The sequence below is a fragment of the Apteryx mantelli genome, chromosome 2 (genome assembly GCF_036417845.1).
Source record: "Apteryx mantelli isolate bAptMan1 chromosome 2, bAptMan1.hap1, whole genome shotgun sequence".
Taxonomy (NCBI): domain Eukaryota; kingdom Metazoa; phylum Chordata; class Aves; order Apterygiformes; family Apterygidae; genus Apteryx; species Apteryx mantelli.
Genome location: NC_089979.1, coordinates 167,751,729 through 167,768,016, shown reverse-complemented (window position 1 = coordinate 167,768,016; position 16,288 = coordinate 167,751,729). Strand labels below are relative to the sequence as shown.

Here is a 16,288-nt window from a genome sequence, read left to right as displayed (position 1 = left end):
AGGATGTCAGGAGAGCCTAAAAACAACTGAGCTGATCAAACCAACAGCCTGTCTGTGTGAATACTTTATTTTCAACTGTGACAAGGAGGAGATGTTTGAGGAAGGCTTAAGTATGTAAGTCATGGGTAAAGTGATCCTTCCTCTGATATACCTATAAACATTCAGCAGGGAAAAGCATAATTAGGTTAGTTAATTACAGCAGAAATTATACTGAGAACATGGGTATGAAATTTCAAATCCCTTGACATGAAATACAGTCTATTAAATCCGGTAAAAATTCCATCATTCCCCAACTGTCTGCTACTTTATAAAAGACAGACCTTTGCAAAAATGATTTTTTTTCAGTCCTATATACAATACAAGCTGAGGCTATGCCTAGGAGGTAACTTACTGAGTTAGGAATTGCTATTTATTTACTTGACGTTTTTGAAAATCACTTTCCCTTCCTCTCCAGAATAACTGCAGTTTGATCCGCAGCCCATTCACTGTTTGAAAGGTTGGAATATCTGTTAACCGAGATGAAAGGTTAGACTGTCACAGGTAGACTGTGTTTAGTTTGGTGAGCAAGGTAACCGGGAAGGGTTAGGGACCGGCTGCTAACTGAGATGAGAAATCGGGAATGGATGCAACTTCAAAGAGAAAAGCCGGGAGAGTTGGTGTCTTAGTTCGGGAAGGAAAGAATGAGCTTCTTCCCGCATTTGTGAGGTTCCAAACACGTTCTTGGGGCAAATTTGTGCTTATGCAGTTGAGGCCCGGGAGGGGACCGTGAACGGGGAGCCAGTGTGGTTTCCTTGGGAGAGGAGTTGGATAGGATCCCGCATGTGGAAGAATGGTTAAGTGAAAAGGGGCATGATCTCTTAGAAGTGAGCAATCCTGTCTTCACGATGGAGGGAGGATCCCACGGCTGTGTGAACTGTCCTTGAACATTCCTAGACCATTACAAAAGGGGAAGGCAAGTAGTGGTAAACAAGTCAAGGAGGGGGCCGACAAGCCCCTGCACGTGAACAGCAACTTTGCACCAATCATGTATTCGCTTTAGGCGCGTGAACAGAGACTGTAAACCAATCATACAGCTGTTGCTAGCACATGCTCTATCGCCTGTCTATATATACTCTGTGTAAGCTCTAATAAAGGGAGAACGACCATACTCATATTGAGACTCATCATTACTCCGGGCCCGTCCCCCCACTCCGACATCTGGTAGCAGAGGATGGTTTACTTCCGTGACTACCGATAAGAGCTCCGAGACTGCGGTAAGCAGCAAGAGGACGGGAGTGGGGATTGTACGGCTGAGAGGAGTGCTGGTTGTATGCCGCTAGCCAACCAGACACTGGTCTTCGGGGTCGCTCCCTGCCTCTCAGGAAGCAGCAATGGAGGCTGATGCTGCTGCCACCTTGCTCGCCGGGATACTCTCTAAGAGAGGGATTGACGCCCCGGAAAAGCAGTTGCACCGATTGATTAAGCTAGGGCAAAAATGGGGTCATTTTTCCGACACCCATATGCTATTTTCCGTATCGGAATGGCGAGATTTCGGAGAGACAATGTGGCAGAAGACGATTGGGGGAGGCGAGAAGGAGGAGAGGGCAATAAGAGCTGTTTGCGCACTTTGGAACACCGTACTAGAGACTTTAACGGCAGTGTGCCGGTCCGTCGGGGAGGCACTGCAAAGGGTGCGGGAGAACTCTGAGGGGGAGGCATCGACAGCGCCGTCACCCGCTGCGTCCCAGAAAGCGGAGGTTTCCTCAGAGCCGGCCGGTCCGAGCTCCGAGGCGAACGCGGAAGTGCACCCGGAGGAGGCTCAAAGAGGGGCGGTGGCCACGCCCCTTGCTGACCTCATAGACTCGGGCGGGAAGGAGTGCCGACCCCCTCCTAGCGCTCCTCCCCCGCCGCTGCCTAGCAACAGTCCCCTGTACCCACCGTTGCCGCTGCCTGTGCCACCTCAGCGGCCGCCTCTACCCTCCTTCAACGAGACCACCCGCTCACACCAGACTCCATCAGAGCACCCCCCACTGCTTTCGTCCAGCGAGTCTTCGGGGGACAACACGCCTGGCACCAGAAATAAAGTACCGCCGTCACCAGGAGAAACCGTAAGAGTGCTACAGGAGCTATCGGAACGCCTGAAAAAAGTGGAGCTGCAGGCGCAAGAGAAAGAGGGAGGAGTACCTCCCTGCTTAATGAATCCCCTCGCCGGACCTCCAAGGGAGTCCTGCTGGAGTGGTATTATCAAGGACGCTATAATAGAAGGACAATGGAAGCCTGTTGCGGGGTCCGAGGGCCCCACAGCACTGGCGTTCCCCGTGCTACAACAGAATGGTCAGGAGAAATGGGAACCACATGACTGGAAAATTTTACAACAAGCCGCCAAGGGTTGGGAGCCTGTAAGGCTCCGGCGGGGGCGACGCCTGGACTCCCAGCAGGAACAGATACACAAACACAAGGCACACTAAGGTCAATGCTGAGCGTTTATTACCTCTGCGTCTGAGCGGGGGTTCCCCAGCGATTTCCCGATCGAGGCAATAAAGGAGCGGGAGAGTCCCTGGCACCGCTGAGCGTCGGTCCATGGCGAGGAACACCGGGGGGGGGCACTATACGTGGGTTTTGTGTACTACACACATGCGCAGTGGGCACATTGAGCTCATCGCTAATCTCGAGTCAAAGCCCAGGTGCACACCACACTGGCATAGGCCCAGCTACATGGCTATGGGTCAACATGTCCTGTTGATGCTCCTTTTCCCACGGAACGGTCTGGCTAGCTTCCATCGCCTATCTCCTCGACATTCTTCCGCACTTTCCCATACACATGCATATTTGGCCCTGTGATAAATTAATACCTAATGTAGATATAAGTGTATGTATTTATTCGTGTCCACACAATTCCTCAAAGCACTGTGTGTCCGTATTTTGTTTCAGCACTTGCAACTTTCATAAATAAAGAGAAAACTGGAGGAATTATCAGAGTCATCACTGGAAAACAGGCTGAATTTGTTTCTGAGACCTCTGAAGCCAACATCATGGTTAAGTGGTACAAAGATGGCAAAGAAATCACAGCAAGCAAGAAATTCACTTTGGAAGATAAGGGCAAACTGCATAAGCTTGTGGCTTCAGCTGTGGCGAAAGAAGATGAGGGAACATACACCTGCAAAACTGGAGATGACACTCTTATTTTTGATTTAAAAGTCTCAGGTAAGTTCATGATCAAAATTTGGGATCAGGTTGTATTACACACTCAGGACTTGGCTCATTATACCTGTTACTTCTTAGATTACCAGTTCTTTGGGCCAGGATTGCATAGTACTATTTCAGAGGCTCTAACCCTATTCAAATCCACAATGCAGGCAAATAATATAACCATGCTGTTATGTATTCAGGTCAGCTCAAGGCTTTACTAGGGTTGGATTCATGACTCAAACCACCTCACTTGTTGGACAGGCTGAGAGCCATGTCTGGCCTGTATTCTTTCAGTTTAACAATTGCTCCACCATTTACGCTGTCTTTGAACCTCCTGACTGAAGTGGTACTAAAGTCTTACTGTGAAAGTCCTGTGTCCTCCTTTGACAAGCTTAACTTCTGATGCAGACAGTCAAGCACCTCCTGTTATTCCTAAAGGACACTGTGATCTCTGAGACAGCTACGTATGCTCCCTTAGGTACTGCAAGTGAAGCCATTAGCTGATGGCACGTGCCCATCAGCATAAAGCACGTGTAAAGCACGTGCCTATCAGGTCAAGTCCAAAAGGGAAATGCCTGCCACTGATGTATTCCAGTGCAGGACAGAGCCGGAGTATAAGATGGCACAAGAAATTCTTTGAAATGCAGTATCTGTGAAATTCAGCTGATTCAATTTGCGTAGCCTGGTGGGAACCTCTCCTCTAAAAGTAGTGTTCTGGCTTACGTTTTCAGCCTAATTTTTACCAAGTCTCAAGATACACATTGAAACACCAGTGAAACTTTCTCACAGTGTGTCTACGTGCTGCAATGCAATACAATTTAAGAGAAGTAACGGTTGAGTGTCATGCAAAGCTACGTGCTTGTGACCTGTACATCCATATTACTATGATGCTCTCCATAGATTAATTAGAAACTCAGCAGGGCTGATTGATCTAGCAAAGCACTGGACTTGAGGGATTGCTAGAGGGTGTACTGAGCTAGAGGAATTGCTTCCAGTTTCCAGCTGTTGTTTGCTCAAGTATTCACGTTGCATCATGCCTCCAGTTCTCTTTGGTTGAGAATCCAATACTTTGCAATTTCACTTTGGGTGTAATTCATAGTCCTTGACTTTACTTATTGGAAAATTGCTCTAAAATAGTCAGCTAGGATCCATCTGAACTGGTTGATGCAGAGTAAAGGTACCCCCAGAGGACAATGTTTATGATCTGATGAGAGGTATTTAGGACAGATTAAAAAATATATATATTTTCTGGAACTGCCTTTACACATCAAGTGTAGAAGGAGTTTGCATGATTACCTGAAACAGGGTACCTAAATTTTTGATGGCTGAATGTAGGTTCAGTGGATCCCCCCTATAGCTCCCATTACAACACATCACGTGGTTCAGACAAATAAAATCAATATCTGCAAAATATCTGTGAATCCCTGTGAACTTCTTGGTGAACAGGGGTTGAACTACAGCCTGTTAACAACACTAGCTAGGACAACTTCCACCTTGTTTCATATTTCACCACAAAAAGTTTCCAGAGTGCTGATAAGAAGCACTGCACAATCAAGGAAGGAAATTAGGGCAGGGAAGTAATCTGCCTTTTATGGTAATGAGTTATCCCATTAATCTTGAACAGCAGGACTCTGGAGGGACTATCCTTCCTTGGTAATCTAATTTTTTAAAATAGATTGCTCCTAGTGATTACAATTTTTAATGAAATATTTGTTCCCTGATGCCACATGCCTGGCATGGGTGCAGCATACCAGTTGTCCTTGGGATACTTCTTAGCGACTGAAAACAACAGTTGCTGCAAAAAGAGATGCAATACTAAGCTAAGGTTGCTTATAACTGATAGCCTTCAGCTTGCTCTTCAGGCAAGCGCTGGTGTGGTGGAGTCAAGGGTATGAAATACCTGACATGCTCATCAGATACTGCTCGTTAGTGAGTGGCAAGGTGTGTTGGATACACTTTCTCACATTTCACAGACAAAGTACCTGTCTCCGCTTAGTTGCCTTCGCTTCTACCTTGAGAAATACATTGGCAAAAAATTAAATGGATAAAAGTGCTGTATCGTTGCTGCATACATGATGCATGCTGTTTGTGTGTGCATATGCACAGCTCATATATATGAGCGCCAGCCTATGCAGCCAGCAGGATGTGAGCTGAGGTATCAAAGCAGGAATCTCTACCGCTGGAGCTAAATGAGTTGTGAGCAGTTGCGAGTTCTCTGCTGTGAGGATCAGTTTCAGCAGGCAGATGTGACTCACATATTACTTGGTCCTCTTGAAAGTGGAGAATGTCTTATCAATGAGATTACCCACATGTACCCTGATCTGGTCTGGGGAAGAATTTATCCAGTGGGACAGGTCATGTGAACGAGGGGTTGCAGATATGGGCTCCGAAATACGTAAAAGAAGGTTTTTCGTCACTTTTAACAAGCTTCTCAGAGACTTCTTAGATCTTCTCAAAACTGTCTGTGGACTCGAACGTCAACACATGTTCCCTAAAGCTTACTTGAAATCAGAAACAGTGAGCGGTGATTAAAGTGTCAGTAACCTGAATGCATCTCAGCTTGATTTGAAAGAGCCGGGAAGCGGGACAGAGGAACGAGACTGAGCTGTTACTGAGAGCAGTTGTCTAAAGATGAGAGAAGGAGCTTGTAGCATCTGTCAGAAAGTTGGGGCATCAACATTTATGTTTGTGATGACACAGGAGCTGTGAAATAAAGCAGAGAGACTTCACCTGTGAGGCTTTATGATCTCATGATGTTGGGCCAGATTCTGCTCATGGCTATGTGTAGATACGGTTCTGTTAGTAGAAACCACCTTGTCTGTGCTCTGTAGCAGCATGCATGCCTGATTCCCAGACAGGAGGCAAGAAATGACCGCACATTAGTTAGGTGGATTTTGGTTATGACTACAGATAGGAATAGATCCACATCTATCTAGAAGCTATTCTCTTCTGACATAGGGCTAAGTATTAATGTCACAGTGTGCACCTGGTAGGCTGATAGCTTGTCAGGGTAGACAGGAGCAGGGTATCAGGAAGTCCACTTGCACTGTAGCTAATCACCACTTCAGAAGAATGAAAATACAATTACAAGCATTTTCCAATTCCGTGTATTTGACCAAAGCGTATTGAGTGTTATTTGTATGAAATTACATGTCGAGGACTGATTCTCCTGCCATTTTACTCATGGAAACAGTCACACTGAATGCGGTGAGGTTTATCATTGTTAATAAAGTATTCTCATATATATATATATATATATGTGTGTGTGTGTGTGTGTGTGTGTGAGAGAGAGGGATACACACACATATATATGATAGAATAGTTTATTCATATGTATACATATATTAAAGGCCCTAAAGAGACTATGAGCGTGAATTTCTGTATCCCAGACTTCTTTTTTATCAAGGCTTGAGGCAGCTTTTTTGCCTGGATTCATCCATACCCAGCTCCCAAACAGGAAACCAACAGATACCAACTCTCTGGATGATTTAGAACTTGGACAGTGAGTTTCCTAGTGCAGACACCTCTGCTGTAACTTGGAGAGGATTTTTCTGGCTGGTAACCGTAGTTCGTTGTCATCATCACGCTCAGTGACATCATCACGCTCAGCGTCATCGATGACACACTGTCACAATTATGTTGCAACAGCACCTCCCCGCCACCCGTGCCTATATACATTTACTCCTCCGGCGCTGAGCAGTCAGCACGGTGATGTGACTAGCAGAGGAGTAACATCTTTCTTAGCCTTGTGCTGAGTAAGGCTGAGTAAGCCTGAGTCAAAGCAGAAGATGTTTTCTGCTTTGTTTCTTCTTATTATTATTATTTTCTTACTTCTTTCAGAGGAACCTAGGAAATTTGTAAACAAGCCCCAAGCGACTCTAGAACTAATAGTCAGTGCTTATGAGAACCTTGAGCTGCTATGTGAGGTGTCAGCAGCAAATGGAGCTGTGGTATGGAAGAAGAACCAAACTGAGATTAAGCAGGACCAGAAATTAGTAGTCACCTCTCAGGGAACACAGTGTAAGCTCACGATCTTGAACGTGACTCAGCAGGACCAAGGGAGCTATAGCTGTGAAACAGAGGATGAAAAACTAACATTCCAAGTCAAAGTCAGAGGTGAGAAAATGTTAGAAATGGCAAAGATAAAGGAATGCGCCGTTTTGGATAGCACCTTACCTTCAGGGGGTCATTTCACCGCCTCTCTGGGGTGAAATATTTCAGCTGTAGTTACTTGATTTTCAGCCAAGTGTCATACCAACATGTGTTTGCTTTTTTTTTTTATACACACATTTTTTTCTTTCATGACTAACTGCAACTGCAGCAAATGGTGGGCATGGAGGCTAATATCTGCACCTCTCGCAATCACCTGATGTGTCTGCAGAAGCACTCCTGCAGAACTACAGTGAAAGGCCATAGCAGCGATAGAGGGGTAGATAAAAAGGGAGGGGTAGGTGAAGAACTCTGGAGGGGGAATCACTGAATTTGAGTGACCCAAATAGGTAGAGGGGACAGCTGGACTATCAATGAAGAATTTTGTTTAGACATAAATTAAAATCTGATAGAGCACAAGTGGTAGATTCTGCAATTAGCAGAGAGAGATTGAACCTCGGAAACAGGTTGGGTCTGGTACATGGGAGAGCCATCTGAAGCATGGTCCTTGAGTAGCCTGGTACTTGAGGTCATAAACACATTGAACAGTTACAGACATGTTCAACTGGATTTGGGTTGAATTTAACAGCCTTTCATCCAACTCTTCCCCAAACATTTCTTTCATCAGAAGCTGTCACTGGCTATGGAACTGTAGTTTTCAAGCCGTGATAAGTGGTCCAACGCTGGTCTACTGAGTGATATTTACGCAGCAGCATTTAGAGGAACCTTATTTCGTTGTGTCTGTACTGAGAAAGTTGGGGAGTTGATAGGGGTGTACTGTCCTAAAAATTTTGAAATAGCTGCGCTAGATGTATCCGTGGCCTGTCGAATCCAAAGGTGATGACTGTTCATTGCGAGTACTGTGTTTGTAATGACCAGTAGTGCGTCCAAAAATGCTTCTTTGTATTTTCATTATTCTCTTTAAACAACTTGATTTGGAGTCAGAGGATTTAGGCCTTTCACTCTGACTACAGTGGAGTTTCCTTTTGTCTCAGTATATTTTTTGCAAGATGTTCAGAGGTGCAGTAAACTTTATCTTAGGCTCCAGATGGCTATGGGCATGTCAGATACGTTCTGAGTGGTCATTTCTGAATTGGCTGATAAGAAGGGCTTTTTGTTTGTTTTATTCAAAGTAATAATACTGTGCTGCCTTTGTTTGTAGGCCAGATGCCTCCCTGTAAACTTTACAGTTCTCGTCTCCAATTCTGACGGAACAGGGAATCTGTTCTCTCTTCTGCTTTCCTATGGCATCAGGCACACTGGGAGCCTAATCCTGGCAGAGGTCTGGCACTTTATCAGCTATGTAGAGGAGCAACCGCACTGGGAATCTATTGACTTTCCTGCTTGCCCGCATGCTAGAGACCTGAAGTCCTTGCAGGACGTAGCTCGCGTTCTGTTCTCTTGTAAAGGTTGCAGTCTTTACTGCTCTCTTAGTGCCTTGGGGCATCCTGCTCTCCTCGGTCTTCTGTGAGCAATATGCAATTATGCATAATGCTTTGCTGCTCCCCGTAGCATATGCTATAAACCATCAGCTGTTAGGTGTCCCCACGCTGTGCGCTATAGACAGACTGTGAGTTGGGGACCTCAGGCTGTTTCTCCTGAGTTGCACAGCTCATGCTTTTGGCTCTGGAAATTGCCAGCTTCAATGCAGGATGGATAACAGCGAGGATAGGCTTGAGAGACGTCATTCAGAGAAAACGCAAAATGGGCATTAATAGAAAGAGCACGGCACGGTTTGGAGGGAGCTAGGTTCACGCTCAGCTGTTGATGCCAACTTGTCCATTAGTCCAGAGGTGTAGGGGAATTCAGGGTTGTTAGATTTGAATTTCTCTATCTGAGGGCTATTCTTAGCTGTCTGCCTCAGAAACCAAAGGTTTTCAGTTCTCTTTCAAACTGGATGACTTCATGGCTGCGCAGGGTAATGTACCACCTTTCCCCCTCTGTCGTAAGCGGAGAGTGCTTGCCTAGCTACAGTTGCCGTATTTCTCATGTGTACGACTGTAACATGACATGCGAGTCCCGCAGCTCATTGGAAAATGATCTAGTGTGAAAATCAAGAGGGATTATGAGTACTCTTTGAGTGGCTGGCTCCTTCATGCAGAAATCCTCATCTTACCAGGTTATCCCAAAGTGCTGTGGCTTTCCGAATCTTAATTTATCCTGTTACCATTGCGCTCGGAGAGCTTTTCAGAGCTCCTGTGCTCCAGTGTTCCACTGGTAGCACAAAACCTTCCCTTTTAAAGGACAGCTTGAAGGTTAGATGCTCAGTATTCTCAGAAACTCAGTATTGAGTGCTGGGGGTAGCTACTGGCCCTTTGATTTAATGTAGGAAGAAGTGAATGCTGCACACCTTGTGGGCTGAATTAAATATGTGGCTGAAAGAGCTGATTCTGCAAGCTCATTATCTTGAACGTTCACTGCATGCAGTGAATTGCTTTTAAAATCCTTATATGAAGCGGGCCAAAGCTCTGGGGTTTGAAATCCTTTTTTCTCAGTGTTAGTGGAACTTCGTTAACCACTCCCACCTAAGACTTGGAAGTGTCATCTGCAGTGAATACTTGCTTAGCTTGAAAATAGATTTCTGAGGCAAATTAATGATTAGTGGCAGTCATTTGAAGTCAGTCGTTGTTATCTTTGAGATCAGTTTGAATCCAGAAGAACTACTAATCACAAGTCAGACTGATTAAGCTGATTAAAAGATTTAGTCGCATTTTCTCTCATTATAAAAATGTTTACTATTAAAGGAGGAGAATGCAGAACACAAGCAAGTAGCCTATCTGGAATATTCCTGCCCTGCTAATCTGTCATTTTAAACACAACACCCATTTACGCAGACTGATTTGGAACTCATTTGGTTAGTGTGCCATACATGTTCGTGGTCCAATTTGTAGACTGAGGCTGAAATGTTAATATTTTTGCAGCCAGTTTTGCATGCAAACCATGGTGTGCGCTTGAGGTCTTTTAGATGTCTGAATGCTGCTTGAATCTACAAGTCAGCTGAAATGTCCCTTTGGGGAGTTTCACATCACCCACCACAGGCCACGTACTCTTGCCTGTTAATGAGCAAGCCTTGTGGTCTCCAACAGTCCTCCTACAGTCAATGCCAACAGAGGAACTCCTCCGGTTCAGAGCACGTAAGCTGGCTTCCTGCTGCGGCATGCTCCCTGCAGGACCCGTCCCTCTCTGCGGACAGTGCGATATTGTCAGTGAGCCTATGGCGTGGATCCCGGGGTTGCATGTACTGCCGTGGTCAGCAGCATAGGAACTTGACCTGAACTTACCCCACTCCTTACCCTCCCAGGCAGCTGCTGCCACTCAGAGTGCAGACATGATAGAGACAGCGTGCAGAGAAGTGAAAGTCATCAAGGAGAAGAAGAGGATGGTGCTAGGAGGCTGCAGAGAGTGGCTGGGGGGAGGAAGGCAGTGGCAAAGGTTATTATTGTTTTCCAGTGAGGAAGATCAACCTGATAAAAGGTCTTCAGCCTGTCAAAGTGTGTGAGAAAGGGACCGTCACCTTTGAGGTGGAGGTGTCGCACGAGGACGTGGAAGGAATCTGGCAGAAAGATGGTGTTCGGCTGAAGCCTTCCCCAAATGTCCATGTTGATGTCGTGGGGAAGAAACATTCACTGACTCTCTCTTCTGTGAACCTTGAAGATGCAGGGCTCATCTCCTTCAAGGCAGACGGCATTCATTCATCAGGGAGGCTTGATGTGACAGGTACACAGACCCCAAAGTCTCAGGCTCTGATTGGTGTGGGAAGTGGGTCATTAGCCACAGTGGGATCCCTTTGGACACGTCTGCGATAACGGGTGACTACAAGATGTTTCTGAAGCTATGCACATCAGTGTGTTCTGCAACATTACCACATTTCCCTTCGTGCATTGTACCTGTTGTTTGTAATCTATTACCTGTTATAAAACCCTAAAAATTTTCTCAGTACTGAACGATCAAAAAAAAAAAAAAAGGAAAGGTACAGGTCCTGTCTTTCATGAAGAAGCTGCTCTAGCTGTGCTTTCTTCAAGTGCCTTCTGAGGCCTCACGTTTCCGTTGGCAACTACATAACAGTCCCTCTGTTATTAACAGGATTGTTGTAATGTAATTGTCAACAGCACAACCAATGATAATGTGCTCAAAAGAACAGGATTTTGTTTTTCACTTAGAAGTTATGTTAAGCATGTAAGATAGGCTGTTATTCCTTGTGCCAGATGCTTCTAGCAAATCTAATTCCCCATTAACTGGACTTCCTTTTCTTTTTGCAGAACTGCCTGTGAAAATCAGCAAGCCTTTGTCAAGCATGAGTGTAACTGAGAAGGACAAGGTCACATTTGAGTGTGAGCTGTCCAGGCCCAATGTGGATGTTAAGTGGTTCAAGGTACAGCACTTAATGGACGGTGACATTTTCACTTCTAATGTCCCTGGAAGTCAATGAGAGCCTTTTATTTCACTTCCAAGAGACGTGGGGCTGAGCCTTTGCTATTTAGCTCTTAATGTGGCTCTCTTGTCCTTATATTCCTTTACTTGCACAGTTTATCTCTCTGTGGGTTATTTATTTACCAGATCATTTTGAGTGCATTTATCAGGTTAAAAGTTAAGCTCCTCTTGAATTTATAGTGAACTCCTGAACTGTTGTTGCACAGAGTGGGAGGCCTGCTGTCGACAGAAGCACAGTCTTGGGATTCACTTCACACGTAGCAGTTCTCACCCAGGATTTTTAGCCAAGTTGGGAATTGAGGTTTAGGGTGAAGCCTTGATTCCTTTTGCACCTGACAGTCTGGAGATGAGCTCAGGCATTACACGTACCTTCCTTGTAGCTCAGCTGATTCTTTGTTTGAGTGGAGATAATAGCATTTCTTCAAAGTAATGTCTTAAGGGGCTAATTGCCAACCCTGTACAGTGCCGTGAGCCTGCAAACAGGTATTTCAGATCAACCAATAATTGATGCATGTTCTCTAAGCATTCGTGGTTCCTGAAAAATTTGCACCATGCTTAAATTTTGGCATATGCTGAAGTTACATTAAGCACAATCCCACTAAGTCCCTTGAGACAGGTGAATTAGGCAAAGATCTGAATGCTTGCTTTGCTCAGCGCAGACATGGAATAGTTGATGGTGATTTGGTTTGGCCTTTTCCCTTCTAGGATGGGAAGCAGCTTCAGCAAAGTAAAAACGTGGGGATTATTTCCCAGGGAACTAAGAGAAGCCTTATTATTCACAAGTGCAAATATGAAGACCAAGGAACATATGTATGTGAAGCAGCTGACGACAAGACGTCAGCTACGCTACAGGTTCACGGTATGTTTGACTGAATGAGGAAATGACCCCTAATGCAATATTCGGCTTCACAGCAAGAAATGCTTCATGGGCAGTTTGTGCATTTCTCTGTTACTCGTTATGAGTAATGTTCTCTTCCTAGTGCGAAAATATTGACAGAACTGTCCTGTGCTTGTTTTATCCCTGGATGAGTGTTTTTGGAAGAGATGCTAACATAGTTTTACACTTGTCGTAAGTGTGTTCTACTCTCTGGTTTTAAGTTGTTTCTAGATTGGCAAGTTAACAAATAATAGACGGCCTGGCACAAAGCAGGGATCCGAGGGCTGGCATGCACACAGTTTGGTTCAGCTTCTGCCGCTGTCACACCTGAGTAGGAACTGGACAAGCTCTGGGTATGATCTCAAGATCTGCCCCAGTTTTTATGCTGTAAATGCTAAGGTAGAGTAGGAAAGTGTCACGATTTCTTACTGCATCTCTGCTTTATGCTCAAGACACTTTTCCCTCTGTGTACTGTGCTGTGCAGCTGTTTAGGCACCAGATGGATTTTCTCACCAGCCTCTGAAGCGCCAGAGACAAGCCAGTGCTGAAGGCCAGTTCCTGAATGGATAGGTCTGGTATTCCCTGGCAGATGTTACTTTCCAGGGAGACATCTGAAAATATAGACCAGCTCTTTCCTATTCCTTGCTAGATGCTGTCCTCCTGTGGCCACTTGGGTACAGCGTGAGCAGTATCTTCATGAATGTCCTGTCCTGTTCCATTGCTCTGCTAAACTCCCTTTTTCTCCCTGCCTTTGTGGTTGGGATGGGTTGCTGTTTGAGTGCTGTCTGGTTTACGTCCCGTTGCTGATCCAGGGTTTATCAGGGCCTTCCTTTCCGAAAGGGGAGGGCTGCAGTAACAAACAGAGGCTGGATCGGTTCTGACACAAGTAAGTGCAGGGCTGTGGAGTTAAAGGGGATCATGCCCAGCTGAAGGCGCTCTGAAGCAAAGCATCTCATGCTGTACAACACCTGGTTGAGGTCTCTGTGGCCCTAGGAGATCCAGGTACACTGGAGAAGGTGTGAGAGGGCAGCATGCAGAGAAGGACCGAAACCACGCTGCCGAGGGCAGATAAAACCTCAAAGCGATTGCGCTAAAACATCCTGAGCTGCTTTAAGCCCCATATCCAGTTATCTGCCACTCTCTGCTCTATGAAAAGTGCAGTTGCTGTTTTTAAGAAGATAACAGAAGAGCAGCTTCAACCATCAGCCCAGCAACCAGTTCCCAGTAGTGGCCCGTGGTAGATGCCTAGGAGAAAGCATAAGGTTTGTAGTAACACCAGAGGTTGGAGGCTTGTGTTTAATTTTCCTTGGTGATTATCTTCCATGAATGTGTTTAATTTCTTTTAAAACCCATATAAGTTCTGGCATCCCCAAAATCCTGTTGCAGCAAGCTCCACTGTAGCTGGTAACTCTACCTGCAGATTGAAGGGTAAAATGTATTTACTGTGTTGCAGAGAGAAACCATCCGGGAAAGGAAGTTGGTTTAGAATAAAACACAAGTTGTTATCCCATTTTTCCAAGCAAGCGTGCAGAAGTTAAACATGCTGCACTCAGTTATGGACATGCCGCAATAAATATTTGTCACTATTTCACAGCCCGAGATATCAAGATTATTAAACCACTGGAAGACGTGGAAGTGAATGAATACGAGAGTGCCTCTTTTGTCTGTGAGATTTCACACGATGAGGTCCAAACCCAGTGGTACAAAGATGACAACAAGCTGAAGGCTGCTGACAATATTAAAATGCGTCAAGATGGTAGGGAGTAAAAGGGGGGTGTCATTTTTGAGTGGAGGGGATTGGGGTGGGTGCTGGAAAACACTGAGAAAAGAACTTTTGGTGTTGGATGCTAAGCACAAAGGGCTGACCTTCAAAATCCAGTTAAGAAGGTCCAGCAGGGAGTTGTCCTATGTTTTAGGGCTGCAGCTAAGCTGGACCTCTGACGCAGTGGGAGCTTTAATGAAGGGAAACCTGACATTAAATAAATAATTAGTGTGTGCACAAGAAAAGAAAAAGGCTCCTGGTCGGTCAGTTCGATCCCTCTAAGGCACAGGAATTTGTGTTTGCTGACAGTGGGAGGGGTCCCTCTGTTTCAAGTACTTTCCAGATGGTGGCAACCACAGTCAGTCCATCCTTGGTGGAGCAGGGGCTCGGTTACTCTTTGATGCGGGCTTAGAGGAAGCGGTCAGCCTCGCTGCCGTGAAAACAGGTGGTGATGCACTGAAACCAGACGGGCAGTGCTCGAGCTCGCGGCATGCCTCGGAGGATGGCGTGGCTTCCTCAGAGGAGGATACATGTGCTTGTGTGTCTGTTCTCAGGAAAGACCTATTCGCTGACTTACATGCGTGTCCAAGTCGAGGACGCCGCAGAGATCAAATTTGTAGCGGGAAAGGCAGAATCTTGCGCCCACCTTACGGTGAAAGGTAATTGTACTTTTGATGACAATGGTGCTTAAACTGTCTCTTGTTACAAACTAAGCAATTTCCCTCACTTTTAATGGAAAGAAAATTGAGCATCACCTAGAGTTTTCAGGGAAAGAAGAACCCTTACCTACCTTTTTGCGTATGAAATATCAGCCTCACTGCTGGGGATTTCCTTTGGCTAAATAACACAGAATTTATTTTATCAGAAAGGAGATGGTGTTTTTCTACCTTTAGACATTAGGAGTCATGTTTAAACTCTGAGGGAAAACACTGCAGTTTGTCTTTCTCTTGCATTCTCTCTTTTTTATGTTTAAATAGAATACAGCATTTTTTGTGTTTAACTTAGCATAATAAAAAGAGAGAGAACAAACACTTTTAAATTAATACACTGAAGAGCAACCCAGGAAATCTGAGATCAGTCCCTGGCTTTGCTGCAGCACTGCCGTGTAATGTTGAATAAAAGTGTCTCTGCAGCTCAGCCCTCCAAGTGGTAAAACAGAGATAACAAAGACTTCCTTTCCTGAGCTCTTTACTTACTGTGTGTTAGTTCAGGGCTTGATAAAGTGGGGATTCCTGCCATCATCCAAATAACTGATCGGAAAAGAAATATTGCTAATGAGTCTTCATTTGGCAGCCTTCAGTACAACTGCACTGACTATTGCGTATTTTTTAATTCCTTTTAGAGCTACCTGTAAAAATTGTGAGGCCTTTGCGAGATAAGATTGCTCTTGAAAAGCACCGTGGATTCCTAGAGTGCCAAGTGTCTCGTGCAAGTGCCAAAGTCAGATGGTATAAGAAGGATGTTGAAATTCACCCTGGTGACAAATATGAAATTGTCAGCGATGGTGTCTATCGGAAACTCATCATCAATGATGCAGATTATGAAGATGAGGACACGTACATTTGCGACGCCTTCGATGACAAAAGCAGTGCTCATTTCTTTGTTGAAGGTAGTAAACCATTTTTTCCCTCCAGGATACATTGGAAGAAAAATTGGTTGGTCCAGAAAGCCTTCTTCGCTTACCCTAAAACAGGCACTAATTAAAAGTATTTTAATTAAGTGGTGATTTTTTTTCTGAAGTCCATTGGTATTGCTTCCTTTTAGAATTATGAGAGCAGGAACATCCTGAAAAATGAATATATAGTACCTAAGAAAAGTGATGAAATTCCTGTTCCGGAGAACTTTACCAGATGTACTGGAGAAAGTCTGTTGTTCAGAGAAATGTTGCTGTAGCTAACCAA

The 16,288-nt window shown here is 45.0% G+C and overlaps 1 protein-coding gene across 1 annotated transcript in view; it reads left to right on the top strand.

Moving 5' to 3' along the window:
- LOC136991343 (obscurin-like) overlaps positions 1–16,288 on the top strand; it is a 138,135-nt gene that overhangs the window by 12,085 nt on the left and 109,762 nt on the right. Inside the window, 6 exon segments of the mRNA XM_067292209.1 lie at positions 10,768–11,034; positions 11,577–11,689; positions 12,454–12,607; positions 14,220–14,381; positions 14,942–15,046; positions 15,730–15,996. Coding sequence (XP_067148310.1) covers positions 10,768–11,034; positions 11,577–11,689; positions 12,454–12,607; positions 14,220–14,381; positions 14,942–15,046; positions 15,730–15,996 — 1,068 coding nt within the window.